Source organism: Pteronotus mesoamericanus, unplaced genomic scaffold (assembly GCF_021234165.1).
Source record: "Pteronotus mesoamericanus isolate MK-2021 breed Mesoamerican mustached bat unplaced genomic scaffold, CSHL_Meso_final scaffold_408, whole genome shotgun sequence".
In the NCBI taxonomy this organism is placed as follows: domain Eukaryota; kingdom Metazoa; phylum Chordata; class Mammalia; order Chiroptera; family Mormoopidae; genus Pteronotus; species Pteronotus mesoamericanus.
Window position 1 is genome coordinate 5832972 of NW_026555315.1, and position 16412 is coordinate 5849383.

A 16412-nucleotide genomic window follows, 5' to 3' on the forward strand; every position below is an offset into this window, starting at 1 on the left:
GCACTTAGAAGTGGACTGTCTTGGTTGTATGATGAGTGTGCGGAACTGCCAAACTCTCCTCCCAAGTGGCTGCGCTTTATGTTTCTACTAAGACTGTATGGGAGTTCCCTTTCCTCCACATCCTCACCAGCACCTGTTGCTTTGTTGTTTCAGTTACTCTGATAGGCATGCAGCATTATCTCGTTGTAGTTTTAATTGGCATTTCCCTAATGACTAATGATGTTGAACATCACTTTATGTAATTATTTGCTATCTATATACCTTCGTCCGTGAAATATCTGTTCAAACCTTTGATCCATTTTTAAATTGGCTGTGTGTTTTCTTATTATTGCCTTTCAAGAGTTCTATTTAGAAGTTAGGAAAAAAAAGAAGTCAGATAGATACAAGTTTGTTTGTTTTTTTAATCAGGTGTATCGTTTGCAAGTATTTCTTCCAGTCAAGGGCTTGTATTTTCATTCCCTCAACTGGGTCTTTCAATAAAAAGACTTTCTCAAAGTTCAGTATACTGATTTTTGTGTGTGTGTAGTTTGGTGTCCCTTTTTGTAAGGGCACCGATTCACCCTCATGACCTAATGACCCCCTAAAGGCGCTACCTCCTAATATCATCCCAACAGAGATCCGAGTTTCGGTATGTAAGTCCTGGAGGACATAAACATACAGGCCACAACAGTGACCTTTTGTGTCTGGCTCTTTCTTACTGTAGAGTTCATCCAAGCTGAAACACGTATCAGTACTTGATTCCTTCTTACGGTGGACTGGCATTCTGTTGCACGGGAGGTAGCACAGCTTGTTCATCCACGCGGCTGTCGGGAGCTGCTGGAGTCGTTTCCACCTTTTGGCCGTGGTGAGCGCTGCCGCCGCGAACATCCGCAACCCACTTGAGTTTCAAGGATTCATTTGATTGCCTTTTTTCAATTCTGTTTGGTATATAGTTACAAGCGGAATTGCTGGGTCATGTGGTAATTCTATATTTAGCTTTTTGAAGAACTTTCAAACTATTTTCCACAGTGGCTGCAACATTTTATACTCCCATCAGCAATGTATATGGACTCCATGTCTCCATATCCTCACCAACACTTGTTATTTTCCTTTTATTATTATTGTTACTCTCCAAGTAGCTGTCAAGTGGTCTCATTGTGCTTTTGAGTTACATGTCCCAACATACTAATGATGGAGAGCATTTTTTCATATGCTTGTTGGCCATTTATATGTCTTTTTTGGAGAAATGTCTATTTAAGTCCTTTGTCCATTTAAAAAATTGGATTGCTTGTCTTTTTGTTGTTGAGTTAAACTAACTGTGAAAGACATTCTCACTGGGTATCACCTCTAGGTTGACAGAGTTTTTCTTCTTTCAGTGTCTTAAAGACGTTGATCTATTATTACCTTCTCACCTGCTTTGTTAATGACAAAAAAGTCTGCCATTTTTTTGTTCCTCTATATATGATATAACTTTTTCCTCTGACTGCTTTTAAGATTTTTCTCTTTATCATTAGTTTTGAGCAAATTAATTGTGATGTGCCTGCTATAGTATTCTTCCTGTTTCTTGTGCTTGTTGAATATCTTGGATCTTGATCTTGATTTTGCATCATTTACATCCACTTCAGAGATTTTCTGGCCATTATTTCTTCCAAAAATGTTTTCGTTGTTTCAGACAGGAGAGTACTCTAGTCCCTGGTACTCTCCTCAGACTGGGAGCGGAGTCTCCTTCACGTGGTTTTTGAAAGACAGAGTTCTACGAAAGGTAAGAAATCCCACAGCCCCATCCTCGTCCACTTTTCCTGCTCTTGCCTCTATGGCTTTTACTTTTGGTATTTAAGTATATATTTCTAAACATGTGTTCTCTCTGCCACCCTTCCCCACAGTTTTAGATATTGTCTGTTTCTGGAGATAAAGGAATCGACCTCTCGCACTTCTTTCCCTGCACTCACAATCCCCCCGCACCCTGACAGCACAATTATATCATCATTCCTGATCAGAACAATAGTCAAAGGTTATGTTATTATGACTGTCACTTTATTTAGAGCTGCGCCATATATAATGCCTTATAGTTATACGTTGTTTTCTCTACTACTTTTAATTTTTATCTTATTGTCTTATCTTGCATCTGTATTTGCATATTTTCCTAAATCCCCATTACTAATTTATTCTCAAAGTCTCCATTGGCTAACTTAATAAATCCCATCAATTGCACAGACTCAGGCGCCGCCACTGGAGCCTGTCACTGTCTTGCTCCAGCTTTGTCTGGTGATCCTTTGGGTCTGTCCCACAGCTTTCGTCCTGGGCTCTGTCTTCACACTTGTCCAGAGGATGCTGCTTGCTTCTCTCTTGGGCTTCATCTCTTGGTCCCTGCATCCAGGTGTTTGAGGAAGGAAGTGTATATGTGGGGTGGTGGGGGGTGACAGAGCTAGGACACTGTCCGGATAATGTGACATCTTCTTGGGTCGCAGCGAAGTCTCTCATAATAGAGGGTTTTGTGATTATGCATGAGGTAGTGTAGTTGCTTCTTCTTCCTCCTCAGCTGCCAGAGATTGGCCAAAGATTGGCAGCTTCAGGGTTGTGTATCATTCACACCTGCTTTCAGTCTTGCACTGTGGTTGTGAAGATGTGATACTCCCTGTTCTCTGCAGGTGTCTTGAGAGAGCTTGTCATGTAGAGACCTTGAAAGAAACAATTAGCAAAATCGGCATGAAAATAGTCTCTTGATCATTTCTGTGAAGGCAGTGGGCTTCTGGCAGACTTATTTCCTCAACCTGTTGTATATTTCCTCAACTGGCGTCAAGTGCAGGGGAAATAAATAAAGTGGTCCGCTTCAGAAGAGTGGCCTCAAACCGTCGAATCCTACCTCCCCTATTCTTGTCCTATTCTAATGGTTCTCTCTTCCTGTTTTTTAGGAGAATATTTCAGGGCAAGACTAGGAATAGTGCTGAGAAAATGAATCTCAAGGTTGATTTGGAAACAAACTTTGCTGACTATGTTGTAAATGTAGGAAAAGTCATCCTTGGGAATAAGAAAAGGAATGAGGTGGACCCTTGCCTGCGGAAGACACAGGATGACATCATCTCGCGTGCAGTATGTGCTCTGCTGAATTCTGGTGGAGGCGTGGTCCAGATTGAGATTGAGAATAAAAACTACAACTATGCAAGAGACGGAGTAGGACTGAACGAGCATCCGGTTTTCCGGGGTTATTTAGATGAGATGCAAAAGGAAGACAACTTTTTTATTTTTGTGAAATCATGGGACGCCAAGTCCTCTGGTGTACGGCTCGCTACTTTGTGCTCGAATTTGTACCACAGGCATAGAGCCTTCACTGATGTCATGTCCCCTCAGGACGCACTGGCATTCCTCAGAAGGAAGAGTCAGCCTCTTATGAATACGAATATTCACAATTCCCTCTTGTTAAGTCCACAGAATGTTGAGGACGGTGTACAAAGTGAAAGTAGCATAAAGGCCTCAGCTGCTGCTTTATTTGACAGAACTCACCTTCAGTACCTGGAAAAGCTCAACTTTACAAAGTCCACCCATGTTGAACTTAAAATGTTCTCAGCAGAAGTATCAAAATGCTTCAGTGAGAGTCTCCCCAGTTGTGTGTCTGCCTTTGCAAACACTGAAGGAGGATACATATTTTGGGGGGTGCATGATGAGACCCTTCAAGTCATCGGATGTGAAAAAGGGAAAATACAACGTGGCACCCTGAGTGACTCCATTAGTAGCTGTATTAGGAAGTTGCCTGTCCATCATTTCTGTACCCAGAAGCGTGGGATAAAATATGCCATCAAATTCATTGAAGTACACAAGCAGAGAGCCCTCCACGGATATGTCTGTGCGGTCAAGGTGGAACGCTTCTGCTGTGCGGTGTTTGCCAAAGAGCCCAGTTCCTGGCAGGTGAAGGACAGCTATGTGAGACAGCTGGCCACAAAGGAATGGGTGGCTTGGATGACAGAAACCGACCCAGGTCAGGGAACAGAATCCACAATCACCGTAATGTTGCTGAGGGTGGGGTTGGGAGGGAGCAAAGGGAGGTATTGCTTTAGAATCCTGGGAAAGAGAGGTACTCTCTGAGTTGCAGGTATCTGACTTATTAATTCCTAGAGATGTGGCAGATGGGCACTGCCCTTCTTTCCCTCTGCCCACCTTCAATACCTTGCATTCAGCAGATGCCCTAGCCTAGTCCACCCACTAGAGGGTGCTACAGGGGGGCCGTTTGACCTGAGGATTCCGATCTTCACAGGATCTCTTGTGTTCATATTTAAGGTTCTTGTTTTCTTTTTCAGATTATTAACTCAACATTTAATTATTCAGGAAATTCCTTTTCACTTGCCCCTGACTTCCCATTTTGCATGGTTCCCTGGATTAAACATTCTCCCTTTCTTACTAACCCACTTCCATTTTGAGCTCCAAGATGGCCCAACTGTGGCTGTCTCTCCCGCTTCCTGCTTTGCCTTTCCAAAGCCAACAGGTGATAGTCACTGTGACTGATGAGCTGAAGAATCAAGTTGTTGTTATGTAACCACTTTGGAAAAGGAAAGCCTGAGAGAAATTAGACAAAAGAAAATCAATGGTAACTTCTTCAAGCGTCTAGACAAAGTTGTTTCAGAACCAGCTCAGAAGCACACCTTCTAATCCTTTTTCAACATAAGCATTCTACAAATATAAAAACAGTTTGTTTCAATATAATAAGATTAAAACTTAAAGACTCAAAGATTGCTCCACACCAGTTTTCCCCCCCAAGATATCAGTAGGCTTTTGTGAGCTGACTTGGGATGTAAATCAAATATACGGGGGCCAAGACTTGGGTTCTAAGACTGAGTGAAAGACTTCGCAACACAGCTCAGCTATAAGGTGGGGGTCAGCTTTTTGCATATTGAACCATTTGTTCTTGTTTCCTAAGATCTTTCCAGATTTTCTGAGATGCTCCTTGAGCTGAGTTTGTCGTCCACAACACCCCGCAGCAGGAGCGTGTGCACTCATAAGAATTTGGAATGTCTGGAAGAGCAGCAAAAACGGTATTTCCCAGGTAATTCATGATTGGTGGTTTCTTCAGAACAGAACCGTTGTTCATCCATATGGAAAAAAAAAAAAAAAAAGAATTGGACTCCTATTTCATGCTATAGAAAAAAATCAATTCCAGAAGGTTTTAGGACATAAATGTCAGAAAATAACCTTTTAAACTTGTATTAGGTACACAAATAATTTTGTGTCACTCAGGTAGGAAAGGATTTCCTAAACCAGACACAAAACAACTAAACTTAAACCAAAAGACTGATACATTTTGCTATATTAAAATTAAGAACTTCTGCTCCTCAAAACAGTGAAAAGATTTAATTACAATCTTGAAAGATATTTACAATCCACGTAGGTGACGAAAGTTTGGTATCAAGAACATAAAAAGACCTTGGATAAATTTTTAAAAGAACAAACAACCCAGCAGGAAAACAGGCAATAGTAATAAAGATGCATTTCTCAGAAAAGGAAACACATACATGCCCAAGAAAGATATGAAGTGATGCTCAAGCCATAGCAGGTGTTGGAGAGGTCGTGGGAAATCAGGATCTTTTTTACATTGTGGCTGGGAATTTAAGTCGGCCCCATGCCTTTGGAAAACAAATTTGACATCACCTTGTGTAATCGGTTATTTGAATACTCAGCCAGCCATTCAGCAGTTCTATCCAGTTTCTAAAGTAAAATGCATGCCCATACGTCAGGAAACGTTTATAACTGGAGGGCTGCCGATATCTCATAGTGCTCCTGAGTTCTCTGTTTGGAATAGCCCCAAATGGGAAACAGCCAAATTAGCTGTTGTCACAATAATGCATCAATATATTGTAGTGTATTCACATAATGGACTACCATTCAGCAGTGAGCATGAATGCACTACAGCTACAAGCAAGCACAGGGCTACATCCAAGTACTGCATATGTACACCTTGTCCCAAGGTAACTCACAGATTTACCCACTTCTTTTACTGATTATGTATTCTTCAACATGGATGATGCTAAGTTTTAGCTGTTCTTATTGTGAAATGCACTGTGTATACAGAAAGCAGCTAGACCAACGATATAACTTAGTAAATAATTATGCAGTGAAAACTGTGTAACCACCCCCCAGGTGAAAGATTAGTGCTTCACAAACACCCTTGCTATCACTCCGTTAAACTTGTAGACTTAGGTGAATATTGCCAAATTGTGATTCCAAAAATATCAGAAGACACTTTCTAAAGTAATATTATCATAGCATTTCTCCTCTAGAGGCTTGGAATTATTTTGTTCCACACACACACAAAAAAGAATAATATAAGGTTATTTTGGTGGCAATTACATTAATTGATATATCAATGTATCAATTGATATCAATTAACACATCATTAATTGCATATCAATTAATGCAATTAATTTTGAAAAAATTATCATTTTTTTACAACAGTGAATTTTCCCATAGTTGAACATAGACTGCTTGGCCATTTATTCAAGTCTGCTTTTACCATATTTCATCAAATGTAAGAAAATAATATTGTATTATTATTTTACTTACCACTAAAATAATATATTGTCTGTTAAGCTACAGGATATATCTTAATTTAAGAGATATTAAAGTACAATTATAATCAGTGAAATATGGTATATTGCTTAATAGTTTCAAAGTTTTATCCATACTGTTGCCAGATATGTTAAATTTTATTCCTATAATAGATCTTTATAATTTTTTTTTATTGTGAGTTGCAGGCAGGTAATAAAGCTCCTAGTTTTAAGTTATGCCATTTCCATTTTACTTAATGCTTTTACTAATTCAAAAGCAAAGCTAATTTTGAACTAACTTTTCTTATATTTATATACATTATTTCCCTTACTTGCTTCAGTTTATTGGCTCATCATCCCGGAATGATGTTAATCGAAACAGTAGTAGGAGGCACCCTGCGCTTAGTCCACTTGTATAGAAAGTAAGTGCAGTGTTTCTGAGCCCAGGCAGATTTCCCTGGCGTGTCCCACCGCTTGCGGGGCAGCCTGACACACGACAGGAGCCCCCGGCCGAGCATTTCCCAACCCCCCTCACTCTGATGGTCTTCTACGTCTTCTTCAGAGTCTGCATGTTATTCCGTATTAAGTATTCTTTTCACATTATCTTGGCTGGTGGAAGGGTCCATCCTCCTTCATCCAGGCAAACGCGGGAATCTGGATTCATTCTTGTCTCTCCCCTCTGTGTGGAATGAAAAATGTAAATTCTGTGCGTACTGTGTTTTTTTCTGAGGAGAGGGTTCATAGTTTTGGTTAGATTCCAAATTTGGGCTTGTGACCCCCCCAAAAAAAGGGAGCCTTTTGTATGTGTGTGTGTATCCAAACTGTTGTTTAAAAAGCACTTTTAAGAATTAACTTTTTAAAGTGACAAATGTAAAATGGGCCTTTTTCCGTACACAGATTAACGGTTTTTACACGTGTATAGATTTGTGTGCCACCATGACAGTCAAGGTACAGAACGATTCCGCCACCAAAAAACGGCCTCCTCCAGCCCCTCACCCCTAGGTGCTATTGATCTGCTCTCCACCCCTATAGCTTTGCCTTGCACAGAATACCGTGTAGGTGAAATCATAAAGCATATATAGCTTTGCCAGGCATCACCCCCAGCTTTATGGAGTTATACCTGACAACACCACGTGTAAGGTGTGTAACATGATGATTTCATATGCACATATATGGTGAAATGATTACCACAATAAGATTTATTAGCATATCCATCACTTCACATAATTACCATTTGTGTGTGTGAGTTGAGAACACTTAAGATCTCTCTTGGCAGCTTTCAAGTATATTACAATGCAATGCTGTTAACTATAGTCAGCACTGCCAGGTGTTAACAGGGCCCTGTGAGACCTTCCTCCCCATCTCCATTCTTTTGCCTCTCACTTTAGACGTCAGCCACACACACCGCCTGGTGGCGCGCCTGGATGCACCTTGCTGTTTCTTGCCTCCGCGCTTTCCTCGTGTACCGGTTTGCCTGCCTCTCTATTCTCCCATCCTCCTCCTGGCTAACTCCCAATGACCCTGGAAGAAGCAGCTCAGGTGTTTCCTTCTTCATAAAGCCTTCATATTTTCTTCTCTCCTACGCTGCACCTCTCCTTGGTGTTCACATACCGCTTGGGTCATAATTATTGTTTATCTCTGTTTATGCCCATCGTTTATCAGCTCCATTGGACTGGAATCGTTTTATCTTGTTACTGATGCACAACCTAGAACTAACACGTGGGAGATGCAAATGTGGATCGAATCTGTTACGTACAATGATGATTACTAGCATGTTGCTGAATTCTCTAATTTGGTCCAATTCTTCCCCTGTCTAGTATCATCAGACAGCGTAATGTATAGACCACAGAGCCTCTACAAGGAACTGTTCTCACAACATAAAGGACTCAGATTCTTAATAAATAAGCAAATGCGCCTAGTCTCTCAAGGAGTATTGATTTTCTCTCAAAGCTGGGCTGTGGATGTGGGTCTGTCAGAGCATCAGGGTGTCATCTGCGACGCTCTTCTACTTTCCAAGGACAAACGTCCAACCCTCTACACCATCTTCAGGGAGCATGGCATGGCCTGGAAGGACTATTGTATGAAAGTTGCCTGTGCCTTAAAGCTGAAGCTGGTGAACACAGGTGGCTACACCGGAAAACTGTGCATCGTTCCCTTTGCCTTCCTCCTGGATCCTGATGGAACATCAAGGAACCTTTGTATTTCAGAGTTGCAAGAATACCCTGAGTCCTATACGCTGACGACCACGCAGCAGATGGAAGCTCTGTTACAGTCCTTAGTGATAGTTTTGCGTGGGTTCAGATCTTTCTTAAGCGAAGAGCTGGGCTCTGAGGTTTTGAACCTGCTCACAGATAAACAGTATGAGTTGCTTTCGAAGAACTTTCACAAGACCAGAGAGCTGTTCGTGCATGGCTTACCAGGATCAGGGAAGACCATCCTGGCTCTTAAGGTCATGGAAAAGATCAGGAATGTGTTTCTCTGTCAACCAGGGGACATTCTTTACATCTGTGAGAACAAGCCTCTGCAGGATTTCGTGAGGTATGCAGCCTGACTGTATTCATTTTCTTTTCTTAAGTAAGTTTGGCTGCCGCGGCTTTAAGTTGATACTCTAAGATCCCTATTGTATTGACTATGCCCAAAGGAAATTAAGGCTAGAATCCACTTCTTTGTTTTATTGGGGAAACTTAACTGTGTTTCTTACATTTGCAGCCACAAGAACATCTGCCAGGCAGTGACCCGAAAAACCTTCATGAAAACAAACTCAAATTTTGAAAAGATTAGACACATCATCATCGATGAAGCTCAGAATTTCCGCCTGGAAGACGGGGACTGGTATACCAAGGCAAAAACCATCATGCAGAGAGACGAGGATTGCCCTGGAATTCTCTGGATCTTTCTGGACTACTTTCAGACTAGCCATCTGGAGTTCAGTGGCCTCCCCCGTCTCAAAGACCAGTACCCAAGAGAAGAGCTCACCAGAGTGGTCCGCAATGCAGACCCAATAGCCAAGTATCTACAGGAAATAGTGGGCAAGGTCAGAGAAAATCCGCCACCTAACATCCCCGCTAGATCCCTGAAGATGCTCCGTGAAGTTGAATGGGCTCAGGGTGTTCCAGGCAACTTGGAGATTACGGAGTACTCGGACTTGGAGCAGATAGTGGTTTATATAAAAAACAAATGCCAATTTCTCTTGAAGAATGGTTATTCCCACAAGGACATTGCTGTGCTTTGCAGCAAAGCAAGCGATGTGCACAAATATAAACCTAAGCTTCAAAGAGCAATGAGGAAGAGAGAGAGTTCTGAGCTCAGTGAGGAATCTTATCTGTTCATACGATTCGAAAAGGCATCAAATGTCACGGGCGATCACATCGTGTTTGACAGTGTCCGTCGATTTTCAGGCCTGGAAAGAAACATCGTGTTTGGGATCGATCCAAGTTTTGAGCCAGCTCTTTTCCACAACCTTCTGCTCTGTCTGGCTTCCCGGGCGAGGAAACACCTGTATATTCTGAAGATTTCTAACTGACGGCAAGATCCTAATCTAAGAGACAATTAAGTCACCCTCATCTCCAGTTCACTGTGAAACTATTTGATCTAAACATTTAATCGCCAAATATTTAATGACCTACTCACTGTGTGCCGTATACTCTTCCAGGTGCTGGGGGTTGGGGATAGGTTAGCAGATCAGACAGATAAGATTCCTTCTTTTGGACAGAGGCACATTCACAGAGAGCAAACCAATACAAGTACAAGAAATTTCCAGTAGTAATAGGGACACCAGAGTGGTAATTGGAAGGGCCTGAGATGCACAGGGCGTGCGGGCGTGCGGGCGTGCGTGAGTACGTGGGTGCGTGAGTGCGTGGGTGCGTGGAGTGCGGGCGTGCGGGGCATGCGTGCAGGTAGGTGGGTAGATGGGAAGAGGGATTGGTAATTTAGGGTGGTCAGAGGGTGCTCAGTGAGGGAAGAAGTCACGAGAAGATCTTCGAGCTGTATGTGCCAGGCAGACTCACATCTTTTCATTACTTTTGACACAGCTGTGGTATAGGGATGTTTGCGTATGACACGCCTGGGAGTGTATGAAGGGTGGAGAGAGAGAGTGTGTCTGGGCTTTGACTGGCAAGGAATGATTGTGGCATGTTTCAAAATGTACAGTCAGAAGGTACAAATTATAATTTTTTGTAATACCACATCACATTACTTTATCAGTTTCCCTTTAATGGTGTTAAAATTTTTTTATCACAGTTTTTAAAAAACTTATGTGTGCTTTTCAGTTACTTGAAATCTCAGCTCTTTAGCTCTGCTTTAATACCGTTTCTGTGGAGATTCTTAGGTTACAACGCAAAGGTAAGATTGCCCCAGGTGCTCAGGGGGACATACTGTGTTTTTAAGTTAATTTCAAAATGAAAGGGCACCTAAGGGGATGAAGGTACTGAACTCAAAGGTTATACTTTGTTTTTCACTTTTAATTTAATAACCAATGAAATGATAAAGTAAATTCAGTATCTTTACTCTGCTGAGTCTTCAGGATTTCAGCTAGTCTCTCAAAGGGCAAATTCCTTGTGTGCCATAGGTCTCTCAGAAATTCTCGCAGTATTTGAAGTCAAACAAATCTCTTTTTCTGGAGAGACTTAAACTAAAAAAATCAGAATCTATTCTCGATTAAATAAAGACCCCACTATCTCCCCCACATAGAGATATTGAAATCTCACTGTAAGAAGTATGAACTTGAAGCAAGAATTGTTTATTTCTGGCAGCCGGTTACAATATTAAAACTTTAAAGATTTTGAGACATGTCCATGGCAAAGCATGGAATTAATTTATTGTGAAATTATTTTTAGCTAACTTAGAAAAAATTGCAAATCACTTAGGATAGGATAGAGAAATATTTTTAAAATGATTAATATAAAAATTGGCAATTCTCAATAAAGAGCTAGATCAGTTCAGTTCATAGACTCTCTCTTTACCAATACCTAAAAAAAAATAAGCAAAATTAGTAAATCTGCATCCAAAACTTTACAAGAAAGAGAGAAAGAACAGCTCAACCTCATGCCATAAACATCCAATATGTGAGTATGGACATAAAAAACAGAATTAAAAAGATTTCTATAAAGGCATGGCTACTATCTCACATGCCCCAAGTAGTTCTCAGTAACAAGGGTACATGAGAAGAAAGGAAACCAGAATTCAGGCTAATATGATCAATTTCAAAAGCGCCGTGTGGGACACCGAAAGGCAGCTTGGGAAAACACCGAGACCCTCAGGCACTGAGGCTCCCAGCTGTTCCTGAGGACTCTCTGTAGAGACAGGAAGTATTTTTTAGGGTTTCCTTTGAATTCAGTGGAGGAGTCAAAGCACACAGAGATAAGATAAAGCCCCTGGTACAGTGGAGTTAATAGAAACACATAGGCAGCAATCAAGAGTATGCACCAGATCAACAGTGAAGGCTCATATAAACCCAAATCAGATCAGGCTACAGATGCAAGACGCTACCCAGGCTTCCTACTAATACACGGGAGAGGAAGACAATCAAGTTCTACTTCATAAAGAAAGTTGTAAAAGAGAGTCTTTTTATACCTTCTTAGAACACACTGGAAAACTATACTGAGCTACTTTTATTAAACATTAGAAAGATCAATGACAGGAGAAGTTGGCAGAAAGACTATAGGGAAAAAATGGACAAAAGGAACACGGGATGAGCCAGATGAAGACCTTATCCAGAAAGGAAATACAATTCAAGGGGCAAAAGAAGACTCCCTGCAAGGGTCTCAGGCTACAGAAGAACTTGAGAAGTCCGTAATTCCAAAAAACAAGGATTGCAAGACAGAAGGGCAAAGCACCCAAAAGAGGTGAGGAGGGGCATTGCTAAGGAAATACTGTGAAGCATTACAGCAGAAAAATCCGTTAAAAACAACAAGAAATTGAAAACACAGTTCTTGGCTTTCAGAAACCTTGAGACAATCACATAAATGAAGAGAAATAAGACAAATATTAAGTATAAAGATATAGCTAGGGTACAGTGACTTACTAAGAATGGATGTGAAGTAGAGAACTCAATAAATAGGACAATAAAATATCCAATGATGGGAAATTTTTCTAAAATAAATCCTCAGGTCAAAATAATGCTTAGCAATCCAAGCAGAAAAATCTAGTTATTTGTAAGTGTGAATAATCACTGTGGCTACTGACTTCTCTGAAGCAATATGCAGTACAAGAAGACAACGGTTATGCTGTAGTTTCATTTTCATTCAGTTGCTTTTTAATCCAATCTGAATATCTCTACCTTTTAGTTGAAGTGTTTAAACTATTTGATTTTTTAAAATGTTTAGAGATTCAGAGGAAGTTGAAAAGGTAGTACCAAGTAATATAGAAGGATCCCTGTATCTTTTGCCCACTCTCTAAACCATTTATTTTTCATGTGATTATTGCTATATTTGCGTTTTTATTTGCCTTACTACTTTTTCTATTTTTCCATTTCTTCTTTGTTCTGTTTCTTTTTTGCATCCTTAGACTTAATTTTTCATTTTTAAACAATTACCTTTTATTTCTTTATTGGCTTATGAGTTATAACTTTTTTGTTTGTTAGTTTCGTGGTAGCTATAGGGTTCAGAGTATGGATCTTTAAACTTTTCACAGTCTACCTTCAATTGATATTATACCACCTTACATATTGTATAAGAACTCTACAGTGATATATTTCCATTGTTTCTTTCCATGCCTTTGTGCTATCTTTGAGATATATTTTACTTCTATATATGTTATAAATCCCATAATGTGTTGATAGTTTTGCTTTAAGCAGCCACTTACCTTTTAAAGAGGTTTAAATACTATGAAAAATGTTTTTCATTCTTATCAATGCAGTACTGTTTCTGATGGTTCTTATTCCTTTGTGTAAATCTAGATTTCCATCTTGCGTGGTTTCCCTCCTGCTCAAAAAAGTTTAACATTTCTAATACTGTGTAGGGTAGCTGCTGATGATTCAGATTTTGTATGTATAAAAAGTCTTAATTTCACCTTTGTTTTGGAAAGATAGCTTTGCTGCGTAGAGGTCTAGGTTGATAGTTTTATCTTTCAGTAAGTTAAATATGTTTCCATGTCTTCTATCTTGTATCATTTCCAGTGATAAATCTGCTGTCCTCCTCACTTTTTGTTCCTCTGTACATAATGTCATTTTTTTCTGATTGCTTTTAAGATTTTCCCACTATTATTGACTTAAGAAAAATAATTATGATGATCTTTGGCAATTAAGAAAAATTCTTGTGATTTTTGAGAGCTTCTTGCATATCTGTGGGTTGATAGTTTCACCAAATTTAGAAATTTTTCAGCCATTATTTCTTCCAATAAATTTTGTGCACCCCTCTTCTCTTCAGGTTTGGAGACTTGGAACCTAGTCTTCTCTCCCCAATCAAACTGTCACTCAAAATGGAGGGCAAAATAAATAAATTTTCAGACTTGCAACAACTTGGGATTTTCTTTTAATCATTCATAGCCCATCCCTGAAAGTATTACTGAATAATGTGCTTCAGTAAGAAAAAAATGAACTGAGAAGAAAGTTGTGGTTTCAAGAAAGAAAGTTTAACAAATAAATCAGTAAAATATAGGGTGAACCTAAATGTACTGTTAATTGCCAAATAGTCCAGTTGCCTTCCCATATGCACACTACATCTAATGAGGAGATGCAATGAAAGAAAAGAGTCCAATAATAATTCCAACAAAAAGATAAAATAATTAAGAATAACTGTAACAAGAAATGTACAAGCTCTTTATGAATAAAACTATAAAGTGAAACTGAAGAATACAAAAGGGAACTTGAATAGATAAAAGCACAGTGTGTTTTTGGATAAGAACACTCAGAATCATAAATATATCCATTTTCATTAAGTTAATCTATAAATCCAATGTCATCCAATAAAAATACCAACAGATCTTTCCCCCAGGCATCAAAATGATCTTAAAGTTCATTGAAAAATATAAAGCAAGAATATCCAGTAAAAAAATCTAAAAATGGAAAAACCCGAGACTAATTAGCATTACCAAATGTTAAAACATAAAGCTACAATAATTAAAACAATGTTGTTCTGTTGTGTGGCAGGAATTGAGCGGACTAGAATGTTAAAAAATAAATTCAAATATGTGTGGGAATGTAGCACATGTTAAAGGTGATGTTCACATTCATTGGGGAAATGTGAATTCTTTGCTAAATGATGCTAAATAACTTCGGTACTTATCTGTAAAAAATTAGGCTTGGGCCATAAATCACAGTGGACACTAAAATAAATTCCAGGTGAATTCAATACTTAAATATAAAAATATGGAATTATGGAAGTACATGGAGCAAAAATAGGACATTTATTTTTTATAATCTCAGTATAAGGAAGGCCTAAACATGGCCCCCAATCAGGAACCAGGAAAGAAAATATTGACTATTTTAAACAAAATTATCTTTGTAGCAAAAACACTACAAAAATAGGTCAAGAAACAAACGACACACTGGAAAAATATTTGCAACAAAAATCACAGACAAATAGTTTACGCCTTACTTTTAAAGAGCTTTCTAAAGATCAAAGAGAAAAATTTTAAGATCCCAAAAGAAAAATGGGCAAATGATGTACATAAGCAGAAGAACCCAGAAAAAGAATTTAAAATAGTTCTTTAACCATGATATAGCAATGTCAAAAATTACAACAACATATCACTTTTCCATTTTTAGTTTGACAAAAATCACTACAAACTGAATGATTTTGCTGTTTGGCAGGGGGAAAGCACTTTTCCTCATTGCTATAAAGTAGTACAACTTCTATCAAGAAAATCTGGCAGTAACTATCAAAATTTTAAATGCACATATTTCTTTAGCTAGCAATTCTTCTTTTAGGAACTCACTCTACATATATGCTCAAACATGTCTGATGACTTCTATGCAGTTAATTGAACTTTATTTTTAATAGCAAAAGACTGCAAACTAGGAAATATCCCCCTCTATGGGTTGAATTGATTAACTTCTGACTTATCAACACACTGTAATACTACGAAGTATTGATGCAGAACCATCTTTGAGCTATACCATATGATGAACAAAGCAATTCTAAAAATGGTTATCTTTGACTAGCAGAATTGATACAGAGATATGCATTTTAAATATCTTTGCAAGCATACTAAAAAACTGGTGCTAGATAGTGTTTGGCTCTACAGAAGGGCAAATGAATGTGAGGGAACATATAGGAGAAAAAGACAGCTTTGGCTTTTTATGACTTTTGGATTTGGTACAATGTAATAATTTTGGGTGTTTACTGATGTAATTTTGCCTGTGCATGTGTTTTTACTTGTTGATGTAATGGTTTTATGAATTACTTCCTTAGTTTTCTATGAACCTGTACCCTGGATAAGCCCATCATAATCATAATGAATAGTGACGTATGGTGAGTGTGAAAGGGTAGAATTTAAACAATATGAAGAGTGAAAAATTTGTATATACTAAATCTTTGCTATCTAGGATTTATAAGTGCTAATATTTTTTCATATTTGCTTCAAACTCTGTAAAAAAATAATAAAAGAACTAAAAATAGCTTACAGAAATTTGAATTCATTTTTCTTCTCTTTCCTAATTTCTCTCCCTTTTCCCCAGCAACTAAAACCACCATGGCTTTGGCGGGCATAGTTTCAGGCAACCTGAGAATAGTCTCTCTCACACACACACACACACACACACACACACACACACGCGCGCGCGTGTATCAGAAAGCAGCACAGGACGAAGTGAAGGGGGAGGGTAAGGCACTGGGAAGTCATTTGTGGCATTTAGCCTCCAAGGAGATAGCAGTAATTACAAAGATTTGTGGAGTAAACTCCCTTTCTGATAGCCGTAGGAAGTATAAACAGCGAAAACAAAAGAGACTGTGGACAAAACCG

The 16412-nt window shown here is 39.1% G+C and overlaps 1 protein-coding gene across 1 annotated transcript; it reads left to right on the forward strand.

Annotated features, from left to right (window-relative positions):
- Positions 1-2896: 2896 nt before the first annotated feature.
- On the forward strand, positions 2897-10293 carry SLFN5 (schlafen family member 5). The gene is made up of 4 exons (XM_054593340.1): positions 2897-3952; positions 4889-5014; positions 8330-9050; positions 9222-10293. The coding sequence occupies exons 1-4, from the start codon at positions 2932-2934 to the stop codon at positions 10033-10035; spliced, it is 2682 nt and encodes an 893-aa protein (XP_054449315.1). The 5' UTR covers positions 2897-2931; the 3' UTR covers positions 10036-10293.
- Positions 10294-16412: the final 6119 nt, after the last annotated feature.

Bases quoted from the DNA above. Each gene is read 5' to 3' on its own strand.
- SLFN5 (XM_054593340.1), top strand. From the start codon at position 2,932: ATGAATCTCAAGGTTGATTTGGAAACAAACTTTGCTGACTATGTTGTA. The intron at 3,953-4,888 runs GTCAGGGAACAG...TTGTTTCCTAAG, and splicing joins GATGACAGAAACCGACCCAG to ATCTTTCCAGATTTTCTGAG. The intron at 9,051-9,221 runs GTATGCAGCCTG...TTACATTTGCAG, and splicing joins CCTCTGCAGGATTTCGTGAG to CCACAAGAACATCTGCCAGG.